This window comes from Engystomops pustulosus, chromosome 7 (assembly GCF_040894005.1).
Source record: "Engystomops pustulosus chromosome 7, aEngPut4.maternal, whole genome shotgun sequence".
NCBI lineage: Eukaryota > Metazoa > Chordata > Amphibia > Anura > Leptodactylidae > Engystomops > Engystomops pustulosus.
Window position 1 is genome coordinate 170831258 of NC_092417.1, and position 15322 is coordinate 170846579.

Genomic DNA, 15322 nt, shown 5'->3' on the forward strand with positions numbered 1-15322 from the left:
AGCATCCCCTCGGGGCAGCACTACTGCCTCCTCTTACTGGCGGTGATGTCTCGTCATTCGGTTATGGCCTAGTCCCGATCGAGCTGCAATACCAAGCCGAGCCACTAAACAACACGTGGCAGTGAAAGAGGCTTTAATAAAGCCGACTGTTGGAGTCCGGACTCCCAGCGCTCCCTTCTCCCTGGCGCGGATGAACTTTCCTAAGGATCCCTCTTCGGTAACAGTAGAAATATAGTATAAATATATAGAATCTGTACAGCGCTATGGAATGTGATGGTGCTATATAACTACAGATTATTATTATAATACAGGGTGAGACAGAAGTGCAGGGTCTGTAGAGGTGAGTCCTTTGCACTATGACTGCAGTGTGGTCTGGGGTCCATTCAATAAGCTGGCTGCAGTACCGCGCACAACCTGTGACCAGGTGTGGCGCTATGTTTTTCTGATCATGGACCAATCCTCTAAGCCTTGTATCCTGTGTCCTCTGTAGATCTCTCTCATCATAGCCAGCATGATCGCCATCATCGTCTATCGGTTGGCGGTGTACGCGGCGTTCGCCAGCATCATGGAGAACAACCACACGCTGGAGCCCATCAGCGGGCTGCTCACACCTCAGCTGGCCACCTCGGTGACTGCCTCCTGCCTGAACTTCATCGTCATCATGATCCTGAACTTCCTGTACGAGCGGGTGGCTATCTGGATCACTGACATGGGTAAGGAGAATGCATCTCACATGTCCATGGTACATTACATCTTCCGCTGACAACCATTCACACATCACTGTTACAATCTGTGACATGAACATGGACTCTCTCTGCTACGGTCACATTACTCTGCGAAAAACTGCAGACAGACAGACAGCCCCTTTTTAAAAGGGTCTCTGTCACCCGGTCTTTACCCCCCTTATACCCTCAGCTGCCTCAGGTCGGGGGTGAAATGCCCTTTCTAAAATTTCTCTTTTTATGTGAAATCTTATTTGCCTATCTTCCCATGAAGTCGCAATGAGCAGAAAAGAGTCACTTTTTTCCCTTAAATGAGTCAAGTTTAGGGGCTGCTGGCTTCTGACACCCCTTTCTATGGTTTTATAATACCTAAAAATGTTGCCCGTGTCTTATTAAAGATAAGAGTCTTCTCTTTCAGATGGCACCAGTCTTGTGGTTCTGTGATCTACAAAAATACAGGCAGACACTGGGTCTTTGTCTGTAGCTCACATTTCCAACTCCCTGCTCGTATCTTTCCGTTCTTTAGATCATGCTACCACAATCTGAAAGATGAGATTTTTATCTTTAATATGACACCAGCACCTTGTTACTAGGTATTACAAAACCAAAGATGTGGGGGGGGGGAGGGGCGTCTATAGTGATTCACCCCCTCCAGCCTCTATAAGTGACTCGTCTCCGGTAAAATATGACTCTTCTCGTTGTTACATGACTTTGGAGAAGATTTCTTTTTATAGATGAGATTTCACATAAAAGAGGGAATTTTAGAAAGGACATTAGATCCCCTACACGAGGGGGGGGGGTAGTAGTTTAGTGGGGTAAAAGGGGTAAAACCTAGTGACGGGTTCCCTATATAAAAGTAGATTTGGGATCCTAAACCTTGGCGCAGAGGTCGTTGGTTTGTTGTTCTCTAGTCGTCACATATAACCAGATACAACTGATCCGGTCCATTCTTAAACGGTTCCGTTCAATGTATCTTTGTATATTGGAAGTTCTCGGCCTATAACCCGGCGGCGTCTTCTTTCCCCCGTACGCAGAGATCCCCAGGACTCACCTGGAGTACGAGAACCGCCTCACCATGAAGATGTTCCTCTTCCAGTTCGTCAACTACTACTCCTCCTGCTTCTACGTGGCTTTCTTCAAGGGGAAGTTTGTCGGCTTCCCGGGCGATTACACCTACATGTTCAATAGTTGGCGTAACGAGGAGGTGAGTCACATGACCAGCGCCGCCATTAACCATTCTGTTCTTAAAGGGGATGACCATGAATTTTTTTGTTATTGACTATAATGTCAATTGTCCTTCTAGGGGTAGTGGCGGGGGGTGTCTGTAGTTATGTAGTTGAGCCCTCACAAAGTTCTGTTGCCGTTTTATAGTGCGACCCGGCCGGATGTCTGATAGAACTCACGACCCAGCTCACCATAGTGATGGCCGGCAAGCAAATCTGGGGCAATATACAGGAGGCCTTGGTCCCGTAAGTACATTATTTTGCATGTCCAGGATTTGTATATTGGTTTCCTATCTGTAGGGTAGGTGATTAACCCCTTAACGTACATAACGGACATCATAATGGCGTTAAGGATGTATGAAGAGCTCTCCTCATACATGATTGGTGTTGGCTGCATTAGGTAGGAAACACCCACCACTGACACCCACGAAAAATGAGTGGTCTGGTTCTTATAGGGTTAATATGAGATCGGAAGGGGCCGGACACCCAATGCAGCCACAGTGTCCCACTAAGCGCCCGTTCTGTAACAGTCCATTGACGTCAAGTAGATCCATCATGTGGCCGGTGTGTCAGTACCAGGCACGGCCACTGTACAATGTAAGGCACTGTGCTCGGTAGAATGGGAACGACTCAGATCCTAGACTAATCATTCAAATCCGGGAACATTGGTTGTCTGGTAATTGGTGCTAAACTAATGTATATTCTTCATTATCAGTTGTTTGTCCAAAAATCTTTGCAGAGTTTTTTAGATTCTACGTATGTTACAATGTATCTGGATTAGCAGATGCCCAGTATAAAGATATGACAGGATATTGTTATTTGTCTCTATTTTTTAAGGGAATTTTCTCTACACTTAACATTTCTGTATCTTACAGCTTTGTCTGGAACTGGTGGAGAAGTAGAAGAGCCCGAAACAGTCCAGAGAACCTGTACAGCCGATGGGAGCAGGACTATGACCTGCAGATCTTTGGACAACTGGGACTCTTCTACGAATATCTTGAAATGGGTAAGAGAACCGTGCAGCAAACTGAATATAATTATAATACTGCCCCCTATGTACAAGAATATAACTACTATAATACTGCCCCCTATGTACAGGAATATAACTACTATAATACTGCCCCCTATGTACAAGAATATAACTACTATAATACTGCCCCCTATGTACAAGAATATAACTACTATAATACTGTCCCCTATGTACAAGAATATAACTACTATAATACTGCCCTATGTACAAGAATATAACTACTATAATACTGCCCCCTATGTACAAGAATATAACTACTATAATACTGTCCCCTATGTACAAGAATATAACTACTATAATACTGCCCCATATGTACAGGAATATAACTACTATAATACTGCCCCCTATGTACAAGAATATAACTACTATAATACTGCCCCCTATGTACAAGAATATAACTACTATAATACTGCCCCCTATGTACAGGAATGCAACTACTATAATACTGCCTCCTATGTACAGGAATATAACTACTATAATACTGCCCCCTATGTACAGGAATATAACTACTATAATACTGCCCCCTATGTACAAGAATATAACTACTATAATACTGCCCCCTATGTACAGTAATATAACTACTATAATACTGCCTCCTATGTACAGGAATATAACTACTATAATACTGCCCCCTATGTACAAGAATATAACTACTATAATACTGCCCCATATATACAAGAATATAACTACTATAATACTGCCCCCCATGTACAAGAATATAACTACTATAATACTGCCCCCTATGTACAAGAATATAACTACTATAATACTGCCCCCTATGTACAAGAATATAACTACTATAATACTGCCCCCTATGTACAAGAATATAACTACTATTATACTGCCCCTATGTACAAGAATATAACTACTATAATACTGCCCCCTATGTACAAGAATATAACTACTATAATACTGCCCCCTATGTACAGGAATATAACTACTATAATACTGCCCCCTATGTACAAGAATATAACTACTATAATACTGCCCCCTATGTACAGGAATATAACTACTATAATACTGCCCCCTATGTACAAGAATATAACTACTATAATACTGCCCCCTATGTACAAGAATATAACTACTATAATACTGCCCCCTATGTACAAGAATATAACTACTATAATACTGCCCCTATGTACAAGAATATAACTACTATAATACTGCCCCCTATGTACAAGAATATAACTACTATAATACTGCCCCTATGTACAGGAATATGACTACTATAATACTGCCCCCTATGTACAAGAATATAAATACTATAATACTGTCCCCTATGTACAAGAATATAACTACTATAATACTGCCCCCTATGTACAAGAATATAACTACTATAATACTGCCCCCTATGTACAAGAATATAACTACTATAATACTGCCCCCTATGGACAAGAATATAACTACTATAATACTGCCCCCTATGTACAGGAATATAACTACTATAATACTGCCCCCTATGTACAGGAATATAACTACTATAATACTGCCCCCTATGTACAGGAATATAACTACTATAATACTGCCCCCTATGTACAAGAATATAACTGCTATAATACTGCCCCCTATGTACAGGGATATAACTGCTATAATACTGCCCCCTATGTACAGGGATATAACTGCTATAATACTGCCCCCTATGTACAAGAATATAACTACTATAATACTGCCCCCTATGTACAAGAATATAACTACTATAATACTGCCCCCTATGTACAAGAATATAACTACTATAATACTGCCCCCTATGTACAAGAATATAACTACTATAATACTGCCCCCTATGTACAGGGATATAACTACTATAATACTGCCCCCTATGTACAGGAATATAACTACTATAATACTGCCCCTATGTACAGGAATATAACTACTATAATACTGCCCCCTATGTACAAGAGTATAACTACTATAATACTGCCCCTATGTACAAGAATATAACTACTATAATACTGCCCCCTATGTACAAGAATACTGCCCCCTATGTACAAGAGTATAACTACTATAATACTGCCCCCTATGTACAAGAATATAAATACTATAATACTGCCCCCCTATGTACAAGAATATAACTACTATAATACTGTCCCCTATGTACAAGTATATAACTACTATAATACTGCCCCCTATGTACAGGGATATAACTACTATAATACTGCCCCCTATGTACAAGAGTATAACTACTATAATACTGCCCCCTATGTACAAGAATATAACTACTATAATACTGCCCCCTATGTACAAGAATATAACTAATATAATACTGCCCCCTATGTACAAGAATATAAATACTATAATACTGCCCCCTATGTACAAGAGTATAACTACTATAATACTACCCCCTATGTACAGGGATATAACTACTATAATACTGCCCCCTATGTACAAGAATATAACTACTATAATACTGCCCCCTATGTACAGGAATATAACTACTATAATACTGCCCCCTATGTACAAGAGTATAACTACTATAATACTACCCCCTATGTACAGGAATATAACTACTATAATACTGCCCCCTATGTACAAGAATATAACTACTATAATACTGCCCCTATGTACAGGAATATAACTACTATAATACTGCCCCCTATGTACAAGAGTATAACTACTATAATACTGCCCCTATGTACAAGAATATAACTACTATTATACTGCCCCCTATGTACAAGAATATAACTACTATAATACTGCCCCCTATGTACAAGAATATAACTACTATTATACTGCCCCCTATGTACAAGAATATAACTACTATAATACTGCCCCCCTATGTACAAGAATATAACTACTATTATACTGCCCCCCTATGTACAAGAATATAACTACTATTATACTGCCCCCTATGTACAAGAATATAACTACTATAATACTGCCCCCCTATGTACAGGAATATAACTACTATAATACTGCCCCCTATGTACAAGAATATAACTACTATAATACTGCCCCCTATGTACAAGAATATAACTACTATAATACTGCCCCCTATGTACAAGAATATAACTACTATAATACTGCCCCCTATGTACAAGAATATAACTACTATAATACTGCCCCCTATGTACAGGAATATAACTACTATAATACTGCCCCCTATGTACAAGAATATAACTACTATAATACTGCCCCCTATGTACAAGAATATAACTACTATAATACTGCCCCTATGTACAAGAATATAACTACTATAATACTGCTCCCTATGTACAAGAATATAACTACTATAATACTGCCCCCTATGTACAAGAATATAACTACTATAATACAGCCCCTATGTACAAGAATATAACTACTATAATACTGCCCCCTATGTACAGGAATATAACTACTATAATACTGCCCCCTATGTACAGGGATATAACTACTATAATACTGCCCCCTATGACACATGGTTCTGTCTTGCCTCTAGTTGTGCAGTTTGGGTTTATTACCCTGTTTGTCGCCTCCTTCCCTCTGGCTCCGCTTCTCGCCCTCTTGAACAACATCCTGGAGATCCGCGTTGACGCTTGGAAATTGACGACTCAGTTTCGGCGGCCATTTGCGGCGAAGGCTCACAGCATCGGGGTCTGGCAGGAGATCCTGAACGGCATGGCGGTATTATCGGTTGTCACCAATGTGAGTGCTGTGTCCCTCCGGTGCTTCCTCCTCTCCCTCTGATGGGGGATGTATGTTCCTGGTCTCTGACTCTTTCCCTCCTTTAGGCTTTCATCGTGGCGTTCACCTCTGACATGATCCCGCGTTTGGTCTATTATTACGCCTACTCTGAGAACGAGGCGTCTCCCATGTCGGGATATATTAACAGCAGCCTCTCCGTGTTTGACATCTCCGATTTTAGCGATCTCAGCACCCCGGAGACGAACGAAATGAACGTCACGTTGTGCAGGTATGTAGCGGGTTTATTTCTGTTCACGTCCGGGGGGCGGGTGGTCCTTACTCTTTCAGGGTTACGGGTGTATGCCTTGTGTTCAGCAGAGATTTACACAGTCCTGCGGTTTTATAGGCAGTGGGACCACAAGGCGCCACCCGGGTCCACATCAAACTGACAGCCGGAGAACAGTGTTCAAGTCAATAAAGTTTATTGATATTGCTGTGCCACTTACAGAGGGAGACCCAAGTGCTCTGCCAGAGCACCCAGAATCCTAGGAACTCTAATCCTTAATTGTTAACCCCACAGATGTCGTGTTCCATAGTGACCGCAGCATCTAAGGGGTTGTGAATGAAATGGTCTCCCTCTTAGATCAGCGCCCCCTGCTGGTTACATGGCAGGTTGTAGCATCGATTTTTAACCAATTATTGGATCTCTCTACAGATACAGAGATTATCGTTACCCTCCGGACCACCACAAGAGGTATCACCACACCATGCAGTACTGGCACATCCTGGCCGCAAAGATGGCCTTCATCATCATCATGGAGGTACCACGGGGGCACTAGTATTTATACAGAATCTCAGAACATCAGATTTGTGTGATACGTGATCGCGCTGTCATCTACGAGACATTTGTTGTGTTGTATTTTTCTGAAAATGCCTGATTTTTAGTGGAACCCTAAAAAAAAAAGGAGAATTTTTTGACTCCACAAAGGAGACGTTCAGGTTCTATAGAACACAAATGTTCCAGACGGAACCCTCAGTTATTAGAACGGCAACTTCCTCTTTGGTTAAGATAGGGGGTCACATGTCCGACCCCTTCATCCCACCCTGTCATGGCAGGGGGGCAGATTTGTGGGTCCTATAGCTGAGCTCCGCCCCCTTCTCTGTTAGGCCCCATGCACATGGGGGTATTAAAGGGGTTGTATCAAGTGTCTGACTCTCCCATAGAGTTGAATGGAGCAGGACACAGGTTAGTCCTGCCGCTCCAACCAGTAGTCAGAATGGGACCCCCCTCATTCTCCAGATTGCTGGGGGTCCCAGCATTTGGATTCTCACCACTAAGATTGTTACTGGCAAACATTGTACAACCCCCTTTTAAATCACAATCCATCCTGATTCCTGATAAACCAGGGACATTACTCATAGATCCAGGCACCGGGACTGTGGTATCTTCTTATATGTGTTATCCATGGCCTCCTTCCTTATAACATCAACTTTTTTAAAATTATGCTAATAGGCCTGAAGGGCTCAGGGTGGTGTTACTAGAGCCCCTGTGTTCTATAGCTTCACAGACTGTTACACTGTGCAGAAGCACTATCCCCCTTTTACGGTGTGAGATTACATGAGGCAGAGGAAGGGTGAGACATTGTAACAGCCTTTGAAGCTACACCTCTGAGGGGCTCTGCTGACAACCCCCAGAGCGCTTCTGGCTCATTAGCTTAATTTTTAAAGTTGATATTAGAAGGAAGGAGGCCAGGGATAACACATATAAGAAGATACCAGAGTCCCCGTGCCCGGATCTATGGGTAATGTCCCTGGTTTATCAGGATGGACTCGAAGTACATGACGACCATTTTTCCAGGACTGGACCTGCCCCAGGTTTCACAGTCTTGGGACGTGCAGCTCTCATATGGTTTGTGTGTGCATCTGTGTGAATGGGGTCTTACCCCAATGTATAGATGTAGGAGGGGCTTAGTTTCTGTTTGAAGGAAGCCATGGCAAGTGTTGGTTCTGGTGACACTGGGTCTGGTCTATAAGCTTCTGGATTAATACTCAGTACTGACCTCTCTCTTCCCCTCTCGCAGCACGTGGTGTTTGTGGTCAAGTTCTTCGTGGCGTGGCTGATCCCAGACGTCCCGTCCGAGGTGAAGGCCAGAATCAAACGTGAGAAGTACCTGACCCAGCGGATCCTCCACGAGTACGAGCTGACCAAGCTGCAGCAGAAGCTGGCGGGCAAGGAGCACTGCGCCGAGGTGGCCAAGCAAGTCCAGGCCACGGAAGGGAAGGTGCAGCTCTCCGCCTACATGTAGCGCCCCCTGCTGGACACTCTCTGCACGCTCAAGCCATAATAAAAAGCCACCTTCTCCGTATCATATGCGATGGCGTATCGGGCAGGAGGGGGCGCGGAGCTCCTCTGCAAGCTCCACCCACTACACATGCTTCCAGGATGAAAGCATGGACCCCCCCCCCCCCCATAGACCTGCCGTCATATCGCACTGCAAGTCCTCATTGTAACAGATTTTTTTTTGTTTTGTTTTTATACATTTTTTTTTTTAAATTTTTAATCTACTTTTTTTTTTTTTGCCTGATATTCAGAAGCCGTTCATGGACAATGCTCCTATTTTACCCATAAACCTTTTGCTCTGCTGCAGGACGCCATCTTCACGTGTTTACCATATTTTTTTTATAATTTTTTTTTTAGCTCTGTTTAAAAGAGCAATGAAATTTCCCATCAATCCTTCACCTTCTCGGAATAATGAAATGATTGCATTTGGTTTTACTGCGCGCTGTAAAGCGTCATGCCGTCCACCGTGTTTTGGTTATCTGTTTGTGCTGGCATCTAGTGGCCAATATGAGTATTACAGGATTTCAGAATTTATTTTTTTATTTACTGATGATAACGTCTCTTCGTCCTAAGTGCAATATCAGTTATGGGAATGCAATTTTTTTTTTAATTGCAGTTTCTCTTGTATACTGTAGGGGTCACTGTGATTTGTATATATCAGACCATCGAGCAGTGTCTCCTAGAGTTGGAGAAACAGCATCACTTTTACCTTCTGGCCGTGTCTGGTATTGCAGCCCAGTGATACTGTAGTCTATGGGGCTGAGCTGCAGTACCACACACAACCTGTGTAGAAGGGTGGCGCCTTCTCCGAGCTTTTTACTATCTACAACATATCAGTAATTTATAATTGTTTTATTATTTATACGCAGCACATTTAAAAACTGCATATCAAAATTTTTGTGCTTTTTCAATCCTATGATGAACTCGAGTTGTGATTTTTTTCAGGGATTATTTGCTGTAGGTTTTCACCTAGTAAATTACTAGCCCCGCCCACCCCCTCCAGTGCGGCACGTGGCGCCATTAACCCCTCTTATGGTGCGGTCGCCTGTGTACGGACCCCGGCGTCCTACTATGGGACTCGGTGCTTTAACCCCGTCCTACCTCTGGGAAGAGCTTTACCTTATATTCCTTCCTTATCATGAAGAAATCTGACCGCGCCGCTGTGTGTCCATTTAATGTCGCCCTTTTTTTGTACATTTTTTCAAAGGTTTTTCTTATTATTATTTGAAATTTTCTTTGTACGTTTATGTCATCACCACTATGTGTTATGTGCCTTGTTTGCGGTCATCCGTTTCCGTACGCTGACGTCTCTACGTAACTTGTGCAGATATTTAAGGGCGTGTTCACACAATCTTGTCCGTGCTCCATCGAAAAACGGACACAGACCAGGATTCACGGACGCGGTTTACAGTGAGAACACATAACGCCAGGATCTGGCATATCGGTGTGAATATAGTGTATAAGAGGTGCCGCACAAAGGGGCGAGATCCAGGGCCCCTTAAATTTTTGTAGTAGAGAACTGCTCAAGGGCAATTATGGTAGATCTATAACCTTAGACACTGAGCAAAGGTGGCAAAGGGCTACGCAAAAATGGCTGCCTTGGGTTAGTGGTTTGGTGGCTTGGTGCACCCTAGGGCCACAGATCTATGGCCACCTCAGCTTGGTGCACCCTAGGGCCACAGATCTATGGCCACCTCAGCTTGGTGCACCCTAGGGCCACAGATCTATGGCCACCTCAGCTTGGTGCACCCTAGGGCCACAGATCTATGGCCGCCTCAGCTTGGTGCACCCTAGGGCCACAGATCTATGGCCACCTCAGCTTGGTGCACCCTAGGGCCACAGATCTATGGCCGCCTCAGCTTGGTGCACCCTAGGGCCACAGATCTATGGCCACCTCAGCTTGGTGCACCCTAGGGCCACAGATCTATGGCCACCTCAGCTTGGTGCACCCTAGGGCCACAGATCTATGGCCGCCTCAGCTTGGTGCACCCTAGGGCCACAGATCTATGGCCGCCTCAGCTTGGTGCACCCTAGGGCCACAGATCTATGGCCGCCTCAGCTTGGTGCACCCTAGGGCCACAGATCTATGGCCGCCTCAGCTTGGTGCACCCTAGGGCCACAGATCTATGGCCGCCTCAGCTTGGTGCACCCTAGGGCCACAGATCTATGGCCGCCTCAGCTTGGTGCACCCTAGGGCCACAGATCTATGGCCGCCTCAGCTTGGTGCACCCTAGGGCCACAGATCTATGGCCGCCTCAGCTTGGTGCACCCTAGGGCCACAGATCTATGGCCGCCTCAGCTTGGTGCACCCTAGGGCCACAGATCTATGGCCGCCTCAGCTTGGTGCACCCTAGGGCCACAGATCTATGGCCGCCTCAGCTTGGTGCACCCTAGGGCCACAGATCTATGGCCGCCTCAGCTTGGTGCACCCTAGGGCCACAGATCTATGGCCGCCTCAGCTTGGTGCACCCTAGGGCCACAGATCTATGGCCGCCTCAGCTTGGTGCACCCTAGGGCCACAGATGTATGGCCGCCTCAGCTTGGTGCACCCTAGGGCCACAGATCTATGGCCGCCTCAGCTTGGTGCACCCTAGGGCCACAGATCTATGGCCGCCTCAGCTTGGTGCACCCTAGGGCCACAGATCTATGGCCGCCTCAGCTTGGTGCACCCTAGGGCCACAGATCTATGGCCGCCTCAGCTTGGTGCACCTTAGGGCCACAGATCTATGGCCGCCTCAGCTTGGTGCACCCTAGGGCCACAGATCTATGGCCGCCTCAGCTTGGTGCACCCTAGGGCCACAGATCTATGGCCGCCTCAGCTTGGTGCACCCTAGGGCCACAGATCTATGGCCGCCTCAGCTTGGTGCACCCTAGGGCTACAGATCTATGGCCGCCTCAGCTTGGTGCACCCTAGGGCCACAGATCTATGGCCGCCTCAGCTTGGTGCACCCTAGGGCCACAGATCCATGGCCGCCTCAGCTTGGTGCACCCTAGGGCCACAGATCTATGGCTGCCTCAGCTTGGTGCACCCTAGGGCCACAGATCTATGGTCACCTCAGCTTGGTGCACCCTAGGGCCACAGATCTATGGCTGCCTCAGCTTGGTGCACCCTAGGGCCACAGATCTATGGCCGCCTCAGCTTGGTGCACCCTAGGGCCACAGATCTATGGCCGCCTCAGCTTGGTGTTGTGTGGACTACAGGATAATGGCTTCTGGTTTTGTGCTGTAGGGACTCCTTGTACACGGCTGCTTCCGTATAGTGTAGAAAGGGGCTACACAAAGATGGCCGCATGCCCTGACAGATTTAGCTGATAAATCCAATCCCCAAAATGTCTCTTTCCAGCTGGATGTTAACCCCCTCTTTGCTGTAGTTTCCAATCTGGCTGGTTCCAGCGAGGACCCCCTCCCCCTTATATACCATTTGGTATACCTTGTATACAATGGGGCCCTGTAAAGTGCAGCCTGTTCAGTATTTACTCCATGTATTCAGAGATCTTGCATAATCCATGCATGCTGCCTGTAGCTCCCCCATGTGGCGGCACGTGGAAATACAGCAGATGTATCGCATGTTCCTCCCTCTCATGTTGTATCTTGTCACATGTTGAACTCCTAAAGTGCCTTTATTGGATAGTGCATTGCTCCCGTGATCAGATAACCCCTCCCCCTTGTGGAATTATAGTTCATCCAATGGGGTGTGTCCTCACACTGCAGTGCTCTTAGGTCTCTGTTCTGAACTGCTACATACCCAGTGCCCTCTGCACTTCTCAGCCAGAAGAATGCTACAGATGCTACAGAAAGGAGGAGCTGTGGAGAAGCTTGGTGCAGAGAAATAAGAGCACAGCAGTGTGAGGATACAGCTCCAGTGATACAATCCTGGAATATAAATCTATATTTCACAGTCCTGCTGCTACTACTAACACATACAGAGATATACCCATATGCCAAGGGACATTACATTGCACTGGCTGCATAGAGCACAGCAGTGTGAGGACACAATCCTGGAATATAAATCCATATTTCATAGTCCTGCTGTTACCATACCAACGACATACGCAAAGGTCTGATTACACATTTCTCCAGGGATTATACATAACACTGGCTGCAGAGAGCACAGAGCACAGCAGTGTGAGGACACAATCCTGGAATAGGAATCCATGTATCACAGTCCTGCTGCTACTAACGTCATACACAAATGTGTGATTACACAGCTTTAATTGTTGCCTTTTATTTATGTCCTTACACTCCAAGTGTCACCCTGGGGGACAGGAATAGCTGGGTGACTACCCTACTCCTAGTTTTCACCCAGCTTTCCCAGAAGCCGATAACGGAGACTAAACATAACTTAAGGTAACGTGTCCAGGGCCGCCCGAGTTGCACATACACAGAATAACATGAGAGACATTTCTATTTTGCTACTTGTCGCCCTCCTTATCAGGATCAGCAGCACAGAGGATTTGCAGCATCATCCGGAGACACTGACATTCTCTGTTGTACCACTAGGGGGCATCCTGAGTGCAGAAATCACATAGCGCTGCCGTAATATCTCCACCTAGTGGTGACAGCGAGTAGTAGAAATCTGAATGTCAGGGGACTGCTGAAAATCCTCTGTGCTGCTGTTGTCTTGGAAAACTGATAACACTGCTGTATCTGCTCTGTATGACATTGCTGTGCTCCTCAGCCAGGACGTGCAATGCATTATGGTCCATGAGTTGTAACCCAAAGATTCCCTTATCAAACACTATAATATATGTTGCCGCCCCCTTCTGATAGACTCCTCCCCCTGTAGCCTCTGTGGCCGCCTCCCCCTTTTCCGCGGTCACAGATAATATGAAGGATCCTCCCCTGTGACATTATTATCTCTTATTTTTACCGATGTTGTTGTTCTGTATTTCTACGTTTTGAACTTTGACCTGTGAATAATTTGTAAATTCCGCCTTTTTACCGGTTCTTTTAGTACATTTCGCGGTCGCATCGGTGCCGGCCTCGGTTTTATATTGTGTTTCACGCTGCTTGATCTTGTATGGAAGTAAAAAAATAAACTTCAACTTTTAAAAAGAAGGTTTTCTGTGTTTTGTGAGATTATTCGGGGCGATGCAAGAGATGGGCGCACCGCGGTGCACTGACCACCAGGGGGCGACACATGGGATCACACAATGCTGCAGGGTAAGGGGAGACAAGGGGTTAATAGTGGTATCACCCCCCACATTGGCAGATACAGTGTATACAATGTGCTACTGACACACTGTAACGAAGTTATACAGCCAGACCTCACTGAGAGCCCTATGGAAATGCTCTAAACCCTTTACTGCACTGACACAATGTAACAAACTCTCTGCACAAAGTTATACAGCCAGACATCACTGACTGCCCTCTAGAAACGCTCTAAACCCTTTACTGCGCTGACACAATGTAACAAACTCTCTGCACAGCTGTGTGAGCAATAATTCAGTGTACTGATCCAATACATTCCACTGCTGAAGGGTCGTTACAGTTGTATCCATTACAGACAATCCCCAGCAGTACAAATCTCTCCCTGTTCCTGAATATTTTCTAATATGTATCAGTGCAGGTGGTTTCTATACTAGATAGAATTGTACCAGATCCTCAGCTGTGCGAGGAATAATAATAATTTAATTCTCAAGTACAACCCCAGTGACGCTGTGACCAGATACAAATGTAACAAATCCTCAGATTCTTGGGTCACAGTCTGGTTGTATCCAAGAATAATCCCTGAATTATTACTTGCACAGCTGAGGATCTGTTACAGTTGTATCTAATCTACATTGTCCCCTGTATTTAAACCTCCTGCACTGATACACTGTAGCAAACGATCAGGAAAAGGTAGAGATTTGTATTGCAAGGGGTTTGTCTGGCCTGGATACAATTGTAGCGATTCTACAGCTGTGGGAATGTATTGGATACATACACCGAGCAGACTGGATATAACTGTAACAAACCCTCAGCTGTGTGAGTAATTATTGAATGTACAGATCCAATACATTCCATAGCTGTAAAGATTGCTCCAATTGTTTCCAGTCCAGTTTGCTACAATGTATCAGTGCAGGAGGATTCCTTACAAAGAACAATGTAGACTAGATACAATTGTAGCAGACCATCAGCTGTGTGAGTGATAAACTGGAATTTTTCTCAAGTACAACCCTACTGGCCCAATAATTTGAGTGTCTAGATACAAATGTAACAGATTTTTGGGTCAATTGCATCCAAGAATGATCCCTGAATTATCACTACTGGCACAGCTGAGGATCTGTTACAATTGTATCTAATCTACATTGTCCTCTGTGAGGAAACCACCTGCATTGATACATTGTAACAAATGATCAAGAAAAGAGAAATTTGTATTGCTGGGCATTGTCTGGACTACATGCAATTGTAGCGATCCTTCAGC

At 45.0% G+C, this 15322-nt stretch overlaps 1 protein-coding gene across 8 annotated transcripts in view; it reads left to right on the forward strand.

Annotated features, from left to right (window-relative positions):
* The window catches only part of ANO5 (anoctamin 5), a 60921-nt gene extending 50248 nt beyond the window's left edge, over positions 1-10673 (forward strand). For 3 of the 8 annotated variants that reach the window (XM_072118939.1, XM_072118940.1, XM_072118943.1), the window contains 8 exons: positions 491-713; positions 1757-1926; positions 2094-2191; positions 2821-2951; positions 6391-6596; positions 6683-6864; positions 7291-7396; positions 8657-10672. In XM_072118939.1, the coding sequence (XP_071975040.1) occupies positions 491-713; positions 1757-1926; positions 2094-2191; positions 2821-2951; positions 6391-6596; positions 6683-6864; positions 7291-7396; positions 8657-8881 (1341 nt within the window). In that variant the 3' untranslated portion in view covers positions 8882-10672. Of the gene's footprint in view, positions 1-490; positions 714-1756; positions 1927-2093; positions 2192-2820; positions 2952-6390; positions 6597-6682; positions 6865-7290; positions 7397-8656 lie in introns of all 8 variants that reach the window. The other 5 variants (XM_072118942.1, XM_072118944.1, XM_072118945.1 and 2 more) reach the window with 2 other exon arrangements.
* The last annotated feature ends 4649 nt before the right edge of the window (positions 10674-15322 follow it).